Source organism: Drosophila hydei, unplaced genomic scaffold (genome assembly GCF_003285905.1).
Source record: "Drosophila hydei strain 15085-1641.00,03,60 unplaced genomic scaffold, DhydRS2 tig00008119-arrow-pilon, whole genome shotgun sequence".
NCBI classification, from domain to species: Eukaryota; Metazoa; Arthropoda; class Insecta; order Diptera; family Drosophilidae; genus Drosophila; species Drosophila hydei.
In genome coordinates this window covers 8,381,469-8,397,683 of record NW_022045830.1, presented here as the reverse complement: position 1 = coordinate 8,397,683, position 16,215 = coordinate 8,381,469, and the positions used below count along the sequence as shown (strand labels likewise).

Below are 16,215 nucleotides of genomic sequence, written 5' to 3'. Positions count from 1 at the left end.
GAAGAACCAAGTGCAATAAACGAAGCTTTCTTTAATTGACGCTCCTAGACATAGTTCACTTCTGGAAGTACTTCTGAAACTCCTGGCAACCCGCCCAGTTGGCCGCCCAGCCAGGTGTGTTCAGCTGCGCCAGCTCGTACCACCTGGCCACGTTGCCATAACGCCGCACGTCAAAGCCGGCCACGTCGAAGGTCGAGACGCTGGCCAAGATTGAGATGTCTGCCAGAGTCAAGCTCTCGCCAGCCACATAGCTCCGCTCCGCCAGGAAGCCATTCAGCAGCTCAAAGGCAGCCTCGATCTTCGCATACTGCGCCACGTCGGGCGCCTGCTGCTGGAAGATCTGCGGATAGTAGTAGTCCGCGAAGCTCTTGTACAGCGTGCCCATGTCAAAGTACAGGCGCTGATTAATCAACGACCTCGCCTCGATGTCCTGGGGATATAGAGCTGTCGCCTGGCCATACTGCTCCGCCAGGTAGACCATGATGGCACGCGATTCCCACAGCACAAAGCCCCCGTCCAGCAGCGTGGGTATCGTGTGCTGTGGATTCAGCTGCAGGAACTCCGGCTGGAACTGCTCGCCAGCGCGCGTATTGATAATAATCAGCTTATCAAACTCAATGCCAATTGCCTTGGCCGTCATAATGACCGCACGACACGGCGCAGATCCGGGTCGATAATACAAGTCCATTGCTGTTGCCTTAGCCTACAATAAAATTCGTATTCATCAAGAGCTGTCACTGAATGCAAACAAAGGCAGCCGGCCAAGCGACCCATCTCTCGTTTCATGATAATCACTTTCTTTACCTCGATTACGCAACAAAATGTCGAAAAATAAAATACAAGTTTTATAAGCTATTGTGTTTCTGCCTGTCCACCTGTCCACCTGTCCACCTGTCCACCTGTCCACCTGTCCAGCCACACAGTTTTTCTAACAAAGAGCTTGAGCCAACTGAGCTGCGCTCAGAGCTTTAAGACAACTTTATAGATATGCATATATTATAGATACATGTTTTAAGGCAGCATATCGTGGCTTAGCTCAGGTGATAATTTTTCTATTTACTACTATCATCATTGATAGCTGGGTGACTCGGCAATTAGTGTCACATATTCCACTGATTTCTTGATTAGCTCGCCTCATCCATGTACACGGCCCAGGCCCTATCCACTTGGGGGCAACTGGAGCTGTTCATAAACAGGTGATGTGATATCTTATCGCAGGTGTGTTCTCAGCTATCAGCACTTGCCGACGCGCTACTCTAGCAAATGAACTGTCTTCCACAACATTCGATAAGATAAAGTTTGTAGAGTCGTTGACTTTTGTGTATTTATGATAAAGTTTACATAATAATCAGGCTTTAAGAATAAACAATATATTTAATATCAAGACATTTCAGGCTTGCAGCTCCGACAAGTACAGTTTCTTGTAATACAAGCAACCCTCCCAGTTCTCCTCCCAGCCGGGCACCTCCTTCTTGGCTGTCTCGTACCACCTGCTCACATTGGCGAACTGGCTGAAATCGTATCCAGTCACCTCGAAGGTGGAAACGGTGGCCAAGAGTGCGAAATCGGCCAGGGTTAGCTTATCGCCAGCTGCATAATTGAGGCCCTCTAATAGCGTGTTGAAGGCGGCGAAGGCAGCATCGATTCTTTTTAAGTGATCAGCATCAGCTGGCTTCTTGACGTCGTCAAACAATTGGGGATAGTAGTAATAGACGTAGCTCTGATACCATGTGCCCAGGTCGAAGAACAAACGGTGATTCACGACGGCTCTGTGCTTCGGATCCTTGGGATACAGGGCGTCGTCCTTGCTGTAGGTCTCAGCCAGATACAGCAATATAGCACGTGATTCCCATAGCGCAAAGTCCCCATCAACCAGTGTGGGAATCGTGTGCTGTGGATTTATCTTGAGGAACTCGGGCTTCAAATGATCTCCGGCATCCAGATCCACCTGCTTCTTGTTCAGCTCTACTCCCAGGGCCTGGGCAAACATTAAAATGGAGCGACAGGGCGCCGAGTAGAGCATATAGTAAAAGTCCAACATATTAACTAAAAGTTATTATATGAAATATTTAATTCTGTTAGCAAAAGTTTTTGTCTTGATAATTTACGAGCGAAGTGATTCGGGCTCAAATTACGGTTTAAACAGCTTAAACTCTGAGAAATGAATTAAATGAAAAAAATTGACTACTAAGTTTTATTTTCTGCTATATAGAATTTTTCTGTTCTAAATTTTTTCACTTGAATATAAAATATTTGAAGAGTATTTGATGTGCGGCCTTCAGCAATTTATTTATTTTTTCATATACATTGTTCACATTGAATTAGTTCTTTATGTTCACTTACTGGTTATATGACGTTTCCTGCTTACTGTACTTATTGCAACTAAATTGAGACATTGTAAAGCCACCCGGCATTTGTAGAGTGCAGCAAAAAGAGAGAAGCCGCTATAGTTGCCATTTATAAACAGATTTACAAAGAGAGTTTAAGCATACACAAATATGAAAGCACACTTGCTTACATACGCTTGCACACACTATACAAACAGTCAAAGGGAGGTTTTGTGTGAATGCAAGTGTAGAATTTGAAAACCAACGCGTCAAATTTAAATACTCTCTCACAAAATAATCATGTAAACACAGACGATGCACCCAAACTAGCTTTAAATTGTTATACTATACGAGGAACGAAAGGGTAGCAGTGTGAGCGATAATTGACACATTTCAATTTGTGCACAAGTGGTGTTTGTGCCATTGCACACACACACACTTGCGTAATTGCATATATCATCAACGTTAATATATAGAGAGCAAAACGATAGCAAAAGAATTGGCAACCTCACGCTATCGCATCAAAAGCAATAGCACGAAAACTGAAAATTCTCTTAATTTTTCTAAGAGCGCAACGAACACAAAAATAAAAGCCATAAAGCTTAATCTCTTAAATTGTACTCAAAAAAAATGAATACTCTTTTATTTGAAGCGAAAAATATCATTCGCACCAAGTCTCGCTTGATGCAAATAGCACACAAGATTTGACGATTTCAAATCGTTTTGTGAGTTAATTATATGAATTAATTATAAATATAATAATACTCGGACAAGGAATGAAGCTTATTCGAAGTATTTCTTGAATTCCAAGCAACCGGCCCAGTTTTCATCCCAGCCGGGAGTCACCTTCTTGGCGTTCTCGTACCACTTGTTCACATTCTCGTACTTGCTGATGTCGAATTTGGCCACCTCGAAAGTGGACACACTGGCCAACAAGGCAATGTCGGCGACGGTGAGCGAATCACCGGCGGCATAGGTCTGACCCTCCAGGAAGGTGTTCAGGAACTCGAACGCGGATTCGATCTTCTTGAAGGCCTCGGGGTCGGCGGGTGCCTTGGCGAACACCTGGGGATAGTAGTAGTTGGCAAAGCTCTGGTACAGAGTGCCCATATCGAAGTACAGTCTCTGGTTGATCAGTGCGCGCTTCTTGGGGCACTTGGGATAGAGCGAATCGGTCTTGCCGTACTTCTCCACCAGGTAGACGAGAATGGCGCGCGACTCCCATAGGGCGAAGCCATTGTCCACCAATGTGGGAATCGTGTGCTGAGGATTGATCTTCAAGAACTCGGGCTTCAGATGCTCGCCAGCCTGCAGATTCAGCAGCTTCTTGTTGAGCTCAACGCCAACAGCCTTAGCGACCATGATGACGGAGCGGCAGGGCGAAGAGCCGGGCAAATAGTAGAAGTCAGCCATTTTAGTTTTACTATAATTAGAAGAGCACAGAAGACAAATGACCATTAGACGAGCTTCATCATTTTAGCAAAATCATAATTAAATATCGCTGTGTATATACATATATCGCTGTATATACGCAATCTGTATTCCTGTGATGACATAGACAAAACGCGTATGCTTTCTGTTTTGGTTTTTTCCACACAATTCAAGTAGTTTTTTAGGCTCACAAACACAAATGAACACTTTGATATAGGAACATACATAACTCTTGTATATGTATAACTGTATGTATATGGTACACGTAGACACTTACTTTTTGATTTGTAGAGAATTCCCGGCGCACTGTACCAAGTATCAAGCAACACTGTTGAGCTTTTGAAGAGACGCGCGGCTTTTATAGACAGCCAGTGTGAGTCAGCGACCGGCCGCTATAAAACCGGCAAACAAACAAATACTTATCTACGGTTTGCGGGGAGCATTGTACATGCACGCATACACACACACATTCATACACACGCGCACACAGCTAATTGCCATAAAGAGCGCTTGCTGTTTTCGCGTGTTTGGCGTTGATTGTGAATACATATACATGCTTATAAAACTACTATAAAAAGTGGAACATGTAGGAGATATATGAATATAATCCAAATTATAACAACACAACTAACTTGTACAGCATGCAACAAATACCCTTCACTTGTGGTGCCACAGAAAGCGGCAACTTTCTAATGAACTCGATGCACCATATTGCGGATCGCCTCAAATTTTACATTTTAGGGAGAAAATATTTTAGCTCTCATCTGTGCTCTCAGCATAGCAATATTTTCGATTCTTTTTGTTTGCGAATTTACTGTTGTTGTTTGTCTCTCTTTGCTGTATGTACACATGTATGAATGTGTGTGTGCATATGTTGCTCAAATTCTCTATTATAAGTATATATTTATTCGTGAGTGTGTGTGGATATCTTTTATTCATATGAACGTGCATATAATATAGACAGTTTGAGCTTCTATTACGTCCATTATAAACAATTTGGTTTCAGGCAATTTGTGGGAATTCTTTGCAGCTGCTGCTGAGTAGAACTTAAAACATTAAAAATTTGAAAATAATCACGAAAGCTTAATTGCTGCAACCGGTACAACACATTTGATCACATATATAAAGACATACGTATACAGAATTTCGGAACATGTACTTACAAACATATGTATTCACATAAGTACATAAATATTTATGCGGATCAATTAATTAAAAATATTTTACTTACACATTCAAATACATATTCGTACCAACTAACTGACTTTTCCATTGGCCTTGAAAGTGTCAAATTATATACGTGTCTATATATGTACTTATATATGAATATATGTATGTATGTTTGTATATACACTCTTGAGAGCTGCCCACGCCCTTGACATACGATCGATTAAGAGTAAAAGCTTTGCTAATAAACGCATGTAAGCGACGTGAACAATGTATAACAATATATGTCCACATTGCTTGGTGGTGCTTGTATGCATGTATTACAGAATGTCTGTATGTATGTGCATTTCTTAATGTTATTGACTTTCCATTAAAGGCGGGCACAGCGCTAAACTTAGCTCATGGTGATTACTGTAGCTAATTGCACTACTACAGAAATTTGCTTTGTTAAGGGCACACAAAAGCTTTCCGTTATAAGTAGCTGAGGTCACGCAAAGTCACCAGGAACTATAAAAATATTAACCTGACCATAACTATTTAATTATTTTGTAATTCAATAAATTCGACTCCAGTCATTTCAAATATTTCCAAGTATTTCTTTATTGTTATAAATACATTTCAGCTTATGATAATACAGATGCCCTGTATAAGCATAAACTTCATCATATTAAGTTTCATCAAGCTTCAGTACTGTGAAATGTATATCAGTGATGAAATTCTGTAGCATCAGCTTACAAACAGTATATGACTTGGCACATATTTTATACGTACGACTGGAATGTTCTGTGAACATCAATCATGTTGTTGTTTTTATCAGTTTCACAATTTGCAAATTTTACTATCAGCATGACGTTGCATAAAAACCATTATTTATAAACAATGCGAGCTAGCTCACTCTGATGTGTGTACACGTCAGTAGTATCTTCAAACCAAAAACAATTCGAGCGAACTACTTTGATCTGAGAGCTGCGGCAGTTTAGTCACTTCTCCAAATTCCAGAAAGTTCGCAGCTTTGAGAAAACCCCAAAACATTAATATGCGTAAAAGAAGAAGACGAAGAAGAACGGGCAGTTTACTCATTTGCACATAATTCAATGATTCAATGAAAAACATAAACAAACAAGTGATTTGGGTTTTTCGGCATCGATCTCTGACGAAGAGAAAAAATGTAGAGAAAGGTCGCGGCGTCTATGCGACACTTAAGTTATATGTATGCCCGACGAACCAGTTTGCCCACATGAACGACGCATGCGTCATGGGACTGCGCCATAAGAAAAGATCCGCCGCCTAAGCAAAGAGCTTTGACTTAAGCAAAGAGAAGCGAAGCGGCATGTAAAGAGATGCGGCTGTAAGAGAGGCAGTAAAAACTAGCTTGACAAAAATTCTATTTAGATTTATGCCCTATGCATACCAAACTCACAAGAGTGTTTTGACAGACTAAAGAACGAACTGATATAAAATGAAATACAAATTCTTTGCTTTATATATATATTTTTATACACGTTAGACATAAAAATGTACAAGCTATACAGTGCGTTAACTAGTACGCTCTAATGCTTATTTGCATTTCTATGTAATTAGAGGCCATGACAGAGCTTTGAATCTTTTTACAGGGTATCTTCTAGTTAAGCAAATAAAACTATATGTATGTAATTATACCATGTATACCAGTTGGAATGAATAAATAACACAGGCCAACACGATTTGGGCTGGAGTAGCAGTGCCACTCGCAGTTCAGATTCTAGATTATAATTTTTGATACTCTTTTGTTGGCCAGTGTATAGTTATAAGAATTTAGAACATTTAAGGCCGGTCCGATTACTCTCTGGATGCACACAAGATGTTATATAGTTGCTTCTTTCTCTGTGTACTGAAAGAGGTAAACTATAATTGCCGATAAGAAAGGCGATATACCTACAGATGTATACATTTTTACAAAGACCTACTCGTATTACGTTGCGCAAACATATAAAAGTCAGTGCTGGATCGCTCTTCAAACAGAAAGGACTGAAATACCAACTGTGAAATGGACTTTTATTATTTGCCGCCTTCAGCTCCGTGTCGTGCTGTCATTATGGTGGCCAAGGCAGTGGGAGTTGAGCTAAATAAGAAGCTTCTGAACACATTGGCTGGTGAACAACTCACACCGGAATTCGTGAAGATCAATCCACAGCACACGATCCCAACGCTCGTGGACAATGGCTTCTCGCTGTGGGAGTCGCGTGCCATTCTTGTCTACCTCGTGGAGCAGTACGGTAAGGACGACTCACTATATCCCAAGGATCCGCAGAAACGAGCACTGATCAATCAGCGTCTTTACTTCGACATGGGCACTCTGATACACAGCTTCGCTGAATATTACTACCCGCAGCTGCTGCATCAAGCGCCAGCAGATCCAGCCAAGTATGTCAAGATGGAAACGGCATTTGAGTTCCTTAACACATTCCTGGAAGATAATGAATTTGTCGCTGGTAACACAGTGACTGTGGCTGATTATTCCGTTGTGGCCTCAGTTTCTACATTTGTTGCGGCCGACTTCGATATTACCAAATACACAAATGTGGTCAGGTGGTATAAGGCCATACAGAAGGCAATACCCGACTGGGATGAGGGCTTGGCTGCCATGAAAGAATGGATCGAAGAGAAGCGCAAAGAAAACGCAACTAAATAAACTAACAAATTCATGCGAATGTATTAATAAATTTGGATAACAATTATTAAATTAAATAAAGTATGTAACAACACTGCAGTAAGGCGTATCCGACTGCATAATACTCTTTGATAGTGCATAAACAGTTCAATTATATGCGATTTTTCACTGCTTATAAGATGAGAATATATATTCCGAAGAGTTTTGTTATTCTATATATAGATAGATGCAGTAAAGATGGGGAATCCAAAAAAACCCATAACTGCATTATAAGGAAAAACTTCCAAAGATTTCTAAATTGTTCGAATTTATTTCATAAGAATTCAGAAATGAATAATTTAAATTTTGATTGCCGCTGATAATACCACTCGATGAAATTATGATTACCTGTGATACTACCCCACATGGGTTTACATAGCATTGAAGCACTGACGATCCCATTTTTTTTCGATAAGAATTCATGCATGTCATGGCTTATCGGAGCTTTGACTTCTCGTATAATAGCCATAGCAGCAACGGAGAATTCAGTAGTCGCTCGCACATCGAAGGCGTCGGACACGGGAATTCAGATTGTGAAAATGGACTTTTATTACTCACCTGGCTCGGCGCCGTGCCGCTCCGTTCTGATGACTGCTGCCGCACTGGGCATTAAGCTGAACAAGAAGTTGCTCAACACTGGCGAAAAGGAGCAACTGAAGCCGGAGTTCATCAAGCTGAATCCCCAGCACACGATCCCAACGCTCGTGGACAATGGCTTCTCCATTTGGGAATCGCGTGCCATTCTGGTCTACCTGGTTGAGAAGTACGGCAAAGATGATTCACTCTTTCCCAAGGATCCACAGCAACAGGCGCTAGTTAATCAGCGTCTATACTTTGACATGGGCGTACTCTACCAGGCCTTCGCCGACTATTACTATCCACAGTTTCGGTTTAACAAGCCAGCCGATCCAGAAAACTTCAAGAAAGTCGAAGCTGCCTTTGCTTTGCTGAACACTTTTCTGGAAGGCGAGCAATATGTGGCCGGCAGTCGGCTAACAGTCGCCGATATTTCCATCTTAGCCTCAGTTTCGACTGTTGTGACAGTGGGCTTTCCACTGGAAAACTATCCAAACGTGGCCAAGTGGTACGAACATGTCCAAAAAGTTACGCCCGGCTGGTCCGAGAATCAGGAAGGCTTGGAAAAGCTCAAAGAGCGGATTGCAGCAATGCGCAAACAGTAAATTTATCACAGTCTCTTGATATTTTATAACAAATATTTATAATTTCTTTAAACACTAAGTTAACAGAAAATATTGAATAAATTCTATATATATACAGCTAGTTGAACTAAGCGTATTTATTTATTTACCAAACAATCATAAAAATTAATAATTAGCGGCAAGCGAGAGATACCGAAAAGCTTTTAAGTATTTACAAACTCGCCTACATACACAAATACACATATATGCACATATACGTACAAATTTACGTATATACGTACCAATACATAAGCATTTATTTCAGTGTGGAATTACATTTACATACAGACACTGCTTTAGCTTTCGTATATTCAGCTATTTTGCGTAGCACGGTATGTACGTATGTGTGTGACTTCATGTGTGTGACGTCATGTTCATGCTTACTTGACGCTGTGCTAAAAATAAAATTTTCGTTGACTTTTTAAACGTTCTTTTTAACCTCTTGCGAGCATTTCACGAATTTAACGAACTTAGGCAGCTTTCGTGCTTGATGCTCTGTTTTAGTTTTCTCAACGCTCTTCTTTGCAAAGTAAGTCAATTTGTAATTATTATATAGTTGGAGTTATATAATAAGCTAATTGAGATAACAAAATTATTTTGTTATATTTCTGAATAATATTAAAACAATTTTCTCGCCTTATTATTGATTTGGAGAGAGATAACAACGCATGAATAATTGTTTACTTGTTACTTGTTCAAATAGGTAAATGGGTATATTGGTTATTTGAACGTCAGAGAACTCGTGTGAACAAATCTATATTTTTTGAAGCGTTGTATAGATAATATACAAGATTATAACCCGATAATTAATGAAATAGTCAAATGCTGAGGATAAAACTTCCATAATTTTTAAAAATCATCTTTTACATACGTTCCAATAATAATTTGTAACCGCTTGACGAGTATGGCACAGTCAGTATGAATTGCCTGTTCTTATATATGTATATAAACTCACACATAAAACTGAAAGTAACCGTGACGAGCAGAATTTGATAAAACCAAGTAAGAGCTCTAGTCCGACTAGGAGATACCCTGAACCCTGCGAAAACCTAATATTCCAATCATTCTACGCTCTGTATACGTACATATCACATACAACACAGGCACACACACATACACATGCGTGCTCTGCTTACTGCGCAGTTTACGGAGCAGTTGAGTTAACATGGGAAGTTAATTGTGAAATTCCGGCAGTAACAAAAAACATTATACCCAGTGCTTTCATTTTCGATGGGTTCAGGGTATATAAATGGAAAACTACTACAGAAAATTTTCGGTCAACTATTGCTATAAAAGCAGCTACTGTCCCGTGCTCGACAGCAGTTTGCGCCGAACATTCGACAGCAGAACACAGCACAATTTGAACATGGATTTCTACTATATGCCCGGTTCAGCGCCCTGTCGTTCAGTTATAATGACGGCAAAAGCTCTGGGAGTCGAGCTCAACAAGATAATACTGAACGTCTTGGAGGAGGATCAACTGAAACCAGAATTTCTGAAGATCAATCCACAGCACACGATTCCTACGATCGTGGACAATGGCTTCGCACTGTGGGAGTCACGTGCCATTATGGTCTACCTGGTCCAGACATACGGCAAAGACGATTCACTCTTCCCCAAGGATCCCAAGCAACAGGCGCTAGTTAATCAGCGCCTTTACTTCGACATAGGTGTGCTGTACAAGGCATTCGCTGATTATTATCGCCCAATATTCTTTCAAAACAAACCCGGAGATCCGGAAGATTTAAAAAAGATCGAGGCTGCCGTTGGTTTGCTGAACACCTTCCTGGAGGGCCAACAGTATGTGGCAGGCGACCATTTGACCATAGCTGATATTGCCATTCTGGCCAATATTTCTACATTATTGGCCACCAAGTTTGAGATCAAGAACTATCCAAATGTGGCCAAGTGGTACGCCAATGCCGAAAAGGTAACACCCGGCTGGTCGGAAAATTTGGATGGCTTGGCCCAGATGCAGGACTTTTTCGACTCTAAAATGAAGGTAGTGCAAGCTTAAATCATTATATTCTATTCAGAAAATGTTTAATATTAAAATTTATTTATTGTCAAAAATTATGTCTAGTAAATTATGAAATATAATAAGTTCAGAAAAGAAAAATGAAAATGCATCAAGTGTTATCGATAACATTTCAGTTGTGTTAACTTTTGTAGTTACTAAAATCGTTTGTACAGACAGACTGGGAGAGAGAGGGGAAAAGAGAGAGAGAGAGGGGGCAAGAGAGAGAGAGAGGCGCAGGCACCTAGCGCTATGCACTTCATTACCTTGGCCATTTCACATCGTAAGTGCTACTTCTTTAATATTATCTTTGCTATATATATCTCAGATGACATTTACTTAACAAGAATTTCTACTACACTTTCCCCTTATCTATGTGTCATCAAAAGCGCTTTGGCAATAGAGTTAAAACAGTCAAGAAGCTTACTTTAGTTGGACATTAATTAATCGACATCTAGAGAGTGTGCTCTATAAGTTGTTCCATGACTATTAAAATCCAGTATTTTGTCTTAACAAAACTGATAAATCCTAAAGCCTTAAGCAAAATAGAAACTCAATTCCTAAACACCTTTCTGGAAATTCGACATAATATGGCTCCGAAACTAACTGACATTTGTTGATATTTGATAATGATGAAAATATTTTACGATGCAAAAGTTGATACGAAAGTGCTTAGATGATAATATTGGCCGATGGAGTCTATACCTAAATACTCTGATGAAGCAGCTGAAGGCAGATGTTAATTTTCTAAAATCTAAATCAAGCATTATATATATTTATAAAACTGATTTCTAAGTTCTTATTTGTTTAAGCTAAGCGAGATATAAATTATCAATAATTGGATTTAATAAACTTAATTAAGTCAAAGATTTGATCAGGTGTTTTACAGATGTCTTCTACAGATATCAAAGATTTTCTTTAGACTTCATCATGATTATGACTAAATTAAAAGTATATATATTTCAGTTCTTCTTGGTTTACAAGCAACTACATTAAGTTCCAGCAACAATTTTAGGGTTAAGTTCAGTCCGTAAGTTCTACTCCGTTTCTGTGTCCGGCTCAATTAGCTTCTGCAGCTGGCTATATTTGTGAATGGCATTGCGCACGAACTCGGCGGTGCGCCGCACGCGTTCCGGCGTAATTTCCTCGGCCAGCATGCGACCCACGTCCTGTGCCCCGCCAGATCGTAGCAAGTTAACGGCTTTGCTTGGGATCTCGCAGATTTTAGTTAGCCGACAAAGGGTGTTGGTGATGGCGCCGCCAAAGAGTATTATCCCCACGGCGGATAGGACGACGGCCGCGATGCGAAACAGCGTCGACATCAGTATGGTGGGCAACAGTCTGGACGCAAAGGCCATCAGGGGGTTCATGGCAGGAGAGGGTGCAGCCACCACAGTTGTGGTCGCATCTGAAGCACTATCGGCGCTAGCTGCATTGGTGGGCACCAGGAAGCCCTCGTAACCCGTCTGCACCATAATGGGCCCCGGATACGGATAGATGCCGGGCGCCCCAGTTATGGGTGCTGGATAGCCCGCTGCAAGCGGTGCCAAGCCCGCTGCTCCGCCGTATTGGCTCAGGTACTGGTGAAAGGCCTCGGGCGTGATGAGGCCACCGGCATAGATGGACACCGGCTCATTGCTGCTGGCGCTGGCCACATTATCACCAGGCTGCAATAGAATGCTCTCAGTTCTCTGTCTTCATACTTCGAACTGTTTAGTTTTCACTTACGACTGTCGGCTCCAGCGTTTCGTTGTTTCCCGCATCAGTCTGATTCGAGGTGTTGGCATTGATCAGGACTGCCTCACTTGAGGCGATCGACTCGATGTGTGTATTTGGCAGCTTATCCGTCTCCTCGATGCTATTGGCAGCTGTTGCAGCTGGAGCATTGTCCAGGGCCGGCAGTGTGCGGGCTTCATACAACATCATGAGCAACAGCAGCAGGCGCAGCGACATGTTGTATGGACTTCTATAGCTCATCTCTGGGCACTTGCACGACGAATACTGTTTACGGCACTTGTGCAGCGCTGCTTCTTTATAGGCCACTGCCAGCCGTGTCCATTTTGATTGTTTGTTATCCTTGTGCATTGCGCATTCAATTGTCCCTTATTTCAGCAGTTAATGACAGATTTTCTGGGAATTTCCTTGGTTAATGTCTTGCAATGTTTTTTCCACAATTTTCCAAAAACAGACATTGTCCTTGGCTTACCTGCAGAAATAACAGCTCAGGTAGCTAGGCAAGTGCGCTATGTAAGTTTCGCCCTACAGTGGCGGGCGAAAAAGAGTGTCTGCTGCCGTCTTAGTTGATTACCTTCACATTTCAGCTTATCTAATGACCCACGACAGCTCGTGCTTGCTTCTAAGTGGCCAAGAAAGTGCTAAAAGTTAGCACAATGCCTGCCCACTTTCAGTTTCGCCCCTAGTTGCCGCCTGACCAAGTTTCCGAGCGGCACTCAGTTGGAAAGACTTGCAGCAATCAATAACAAATAAAACACGTAGCTACAACAAATTATGTAGTGGCTTAATTTTAGAACGAAAAAAGGAGCAGACAAGCGCACGATATCCTGACCGAGTTTCGGCAGTCGCACGCCCCCATAATAAAGCTACTGTCCTCCTTCACCCACTCGGGCCCATTCAGGTGAGCACACATTAGCCGAGGCGACGCGCCGTGGCTGTCGTCCAGGTAACGTTCGCTATGAAAACTAAACGAAAATAGCAAAACAAAACAGACATGAAACAAAGCGCCAAGCAGCCACCGATGACATGAAAGTTCTGAAAATTCAAACAGGCAGACAGCGACGGCGACGGCGACGGATACATTGAGGGACAGCCACGTCCCCAAGTTAACATAAACCGATTATATCATCAACGGAGCAGCAGCCACTGTGGACCAGTTGCATTGACCAAAGCATCGGAGCTCCGTCGCGACGACAGCAGCGCTCGACACTCGCAGCCACACTGGGGAACTGCATAGACATCGACTCCGTGGCAGTGGTGCAACACAAGCTGGTGCATAAGATTGTGTGAGTATGCAGCTAGCTGGCTCCCCAGCCCAACTATTCCCACATTAACTATTTAAAAACAAGCGAGGTAGAACAAGCTCTTCACAATTAATATGCGAGTAATACACTCAAGTGTGCATAACTTTTAACAGCTCAGCAATTGCATACCCTACGAAGGTTCTATAATGGTTATTTGATAAAAATATTCTGGTGATGATTGGTGATCAACTGAATTACATTTTTAAAAAATATTCCCTAAAAATATTAATTATGTGTGGTTTTAAATATAAATTAACTTTAGTTTTCTTTAAGCCTTCAGTCTAACAATTTTTTTATATTTTTTCTGACCCATTGGAAAGGGGAATTCAGGTTATAAATGCTCAGTTAAAATGTATGTAACAGGCAGAAGAAGGCATGACAGACCCCATAAAGTATATATATTTTTGATCAGGACGTCTGAGCTGAGTTGATCTAAGCGTTAATCTGTCTGTCTGTTTATTCGTCCGTTAACTGTCCGTCCGTATGTTTGAACGCGTTAATCTCAGAGCCTAACAGAGTTAGGGACTTTTCTGCAGGTTTCAAATAATCAATAACTATTACCGTTTTCCCCAACTGGACCTTTCTTATCTCTTAACACTGCATTTGTGTATTTTAATACATTTCCAAAAATGTTCTTTGTATTCGACCAAACCAATCCCTGCTTAAATTCTTCACTAACCCTAGACCTTAGTAATTGTTCTTGATTTATTTTCATTATTTCACTAATTACTTATGTAATTAAGTAAATGTGTTATAATTAAAATAATTGCCTATAACATATTGAGAAGAAATTTCGCTCGACCTTTAGCACTCACCTTGTCGAAGGCTAATGTAAATCGTCAAGCAATTTACATTAATAAAATATTTGAAATCGATGAATTGATTTTCTGCTATACGACCAACTGGTGTCCTGTCGTGTTGTTGGCCAATTTACAAAGCCCTTTTCAGTTGTTACCCATGAATCGAACCGAACAAATTGTCACCGAATTCGTCTACTTTCTAATTGTCAGAGGTGGTAAGATGTCCACGCCCGTGCTGTATTATCTGCCTCCGAGTCCGCCCTGTCGCAGTATTCTGCTGCTGGCCAAAATGCTCGATCTGAACTTTGAGCTGAAGATCGTCAACATACTGGAGGGGGAGCAGCTGAAGCCTGACTTTGTGGCCATTAACCCACAGCACTGTGTGCCCACCATGAACGATGAGGGATTGGTGCTATGGGAAAGGTGAAAGATACTTCAAGAGAGAACCTGAAAATCAAGAGTTTCTAACAATTATTTATCCCTTTCAGTCGCGCTATTCTCTCCTATTTGGTTGCCGCCTACGCCAAGTCCGACGAGCTGTATCCCACGGATGTACGCGTGCGAGCCATGGTGGATCAGCGCCTACACTTCGATCTGGGCACACTCTATCAGCGCCTCACCGACTTCTATGTGAGTAGCTTATAGAATAGATTATCAACATTTACTGTTCTATATGTATTTGCCTCCACGCAGTTTCCCACAATGTTCATTGGCGCCCCCCTGGACGAGGGCAAACGCGCCAAGCTGGCTGAAGCTGTTGGCTGGTTCAATTCAATGCTCGAAGGTCGGGAATATGCAGCTGCAGATCATTTTACCATTGCGGATTTGACACTACTCGTTACCGTATCCCAGCTGGAGGCCTTCGGCTTCGAAATTAGGCCCTATAAACATGTCAAGCAATGGCTGGAGCTCTGCAAGCAGCACATGGCGCCCTACGACTACGAAGAACTGAACGCCAGCAAAGCGGCTATGTTGGCCGACATGTTCAAGGCGAAGATGAATCAAACAGGTAGCACCTAATCAGCTACAGCTATATCTAACTCAAATCAAATATATACATATAGTTTATAGTGTGTGTGTTAAAGTTGTATTAAATAAATGTTTGGCGTTTGGCTTTCGATGAAATTGTTTGATATAGTAATAGATAAAGATATAGATATAAATATAGATATAGATATAGATATAGATATAGATATAGATATAGATATAGATATAGATATAGATATAGATATAGATTTCGCTTCGCTCCGCTCTGCTCTCGCTCATCGCTCCTCGCTCTCAGATCTCGCTCTCTCCTCTTCGACCTATCGCTCTCGCTCTCGCTCTCTCTCTCGCTATCTCTTCTCGCTCTCGCTCTAGATCGCGCGCTCGCTCTCGCTCTCGCTCTCGCTCTCGCTCTCGCTCTCGCTCTCGCTCTCGCTCTCGCTCTCGGCTCTCGCTCTCGCCTCGCTCTCGCTCTCGCTCCTGCGCTCGCTCTCGCCTCGCTCCTAGCTCTCGCTCTCGCTCTCGCATCTCGATATAGATATAGATATAGATATAGATATAGA

The 16,215-nt window shown here is 41.7% G+C and overlaps 8 protein-coding genes across 8 annotated transcripts; 4 read left to right on the top strand and 4 right to left on the bottom strand.

The window, feature by feature from the left end:
- Positions 1–55: 55 nt before the first annotated feature.
- On the bottom strand, positions 56–878 carry LOC111598628 (glutathione S-transferase 1-1-like). Its single transcript, XM_023313972.2, has 2 exons — positions 805–878; positions 56–703 (listed from the first exon to the last, which is right to left on the bottom strand). Exon 2 carries the CDS (start codon positions 686–688, stop codon positions 56–58), a length of 633 nt encoding a protein of 210 aa, XP_023169740.2. The 5' UTR covers positions 689–703; positions 805–878.
- Positions 879–1,354: 476 nt separating this feature from the next.
- Positions 1,355–2,465, bottom strand: LOC111599021 (glutathione S-transferase 1-1). Its single transcript, XM_023314544.2, has 2 exons — positions 2,344–2,465; positions 1,355–2,046 (listed from the first exon to the last, which is right to left on the bottom strand). The coding sequence occupies exon 2, from the start codon at positions 2,039–2,041 to the stop codon at positions 1,391–1,393; it is 651 nt and encodes a 216-aa protein (XP_023170312.2). The 5' UTR covers positions 2,042–2,046; positions 2,344–2,465; the 3' UTR covers positions 1,355–1,390.
- A 464-nt stretch (positions 2,466–2,929) lies between these two features.
- Positions 2,930–4,134, bottom strand: LOC111599037 (glutathione S-transferase 1-1). Its single transcript, XM_023314555.2, has 2 exons — positions 4,036–4,134; positions 2,930–3,750 (listed from the first exon to the last, which is right to left on the bottom strand). The coding sequence occupies exon 2, from the start codon at positions 3,738–3,740 to the stop codon at positions 3,111–3,113; it is 630 nt and encodes a 209-aa protein (XP_023170323.1). The 5' UTR covers positions 3,741–3,750; positions 4,036–4,134; the 3' UTR covers positions 2,930–3,110.
- Positions 4,135–6,893: 2,759 nt separating this feature from the next.
- On the top strand, positions 6,894–7,674 carry LOC111598594 (glutathione S-transferase 1-1-like). Its single transcript, XM_023313913.2, has one exon. The coding sequence runs from the start codon at positions 6,952–6,954 to the stop codon at positions 7,594–7,596; it is 645 nt and encodes a 214-aa protein (XP_023169681.2). The 5' UTR covers positions 6,894–6,951; the 3' UTR covers positions 7,597–7,674.
- A 409-nt stretch (positions 7,675–8,083) lies between these two features.
- LOC111598586 (glutathione S-transferase D5-like) lies at positions 8,084–8,838 on the top strand. The gene has a single exon (XM_023313902.2). It carries the CDS (start codon positions 8,154–8,156, stop codon positions 8,793–8,795), a length of 642 nt encoding a protein of 213 aa, XP_023169670.2. The 5' UTR covers positions 8,084–8,153; the 3' UTR covers positions 8,796–8,838.
- A 1,082-nt stretch (positions 8,839–9,920) lies between these two features.
- Positions 9,921–10,830, top strand: LOC111598885 (glutathione S-transferase 1-1-like). Its single transcript, XM_023314352.2, has one exon. It carries the CDS (start codon positions 10,063–10,065, stop codon positions 10,828–10,830), a length of 768 nt encoding a protein of 255 aa, XP_023170120.2. The 5' UTR covers positions 9,921–10,062.
- A 1,021-nt stretch (positions 10,831–11,851) lies between these two features.
- LOC111598924 lies at positions 11,852–12,811 on the bottom strand. The gene is made up of 2 exons (XM_023314397.2): positions 12,562–12,811; positions 11,852–12,497 (listed from the first exon to the last, which is right to left on the bottom strand). Exons 1-2 carry the CDS (start codon positions 12,805–12,807, stop codon positions 11,868–11,870), a joined length of 876 nt encoding a protein of 291 aa, XP_023170165.2. The 5' UTR covers positions 12,808–12,811; the 3' UTR covers positions 11,852–11,867.
- Positions 12,812–13,784: 973 nt separating this feature from the next.
- Positions 13,785–15,688, top strand: LOC111598877 (glutathione S-transferase D7). Its single transcript, XM_023314342.2, has 4 exons — positions 13,785–13,850; positions 14,879–15,091; positions 15,157–15,298; positions 15,362–15,688. Exons 2-4 carry the CDS (start codon positions 14,889–14,891, stop codon positions 15,686–15,688), a joined length of 672 nt encoding a protein of 223 aa, XP_023170110.2. The 5' UTR covers positions 13,785–13,850; positions 14,879–14,888.
- The last annotated feature ends 527 nt before the right edge of the window (positions 15,689–16,215 follow it).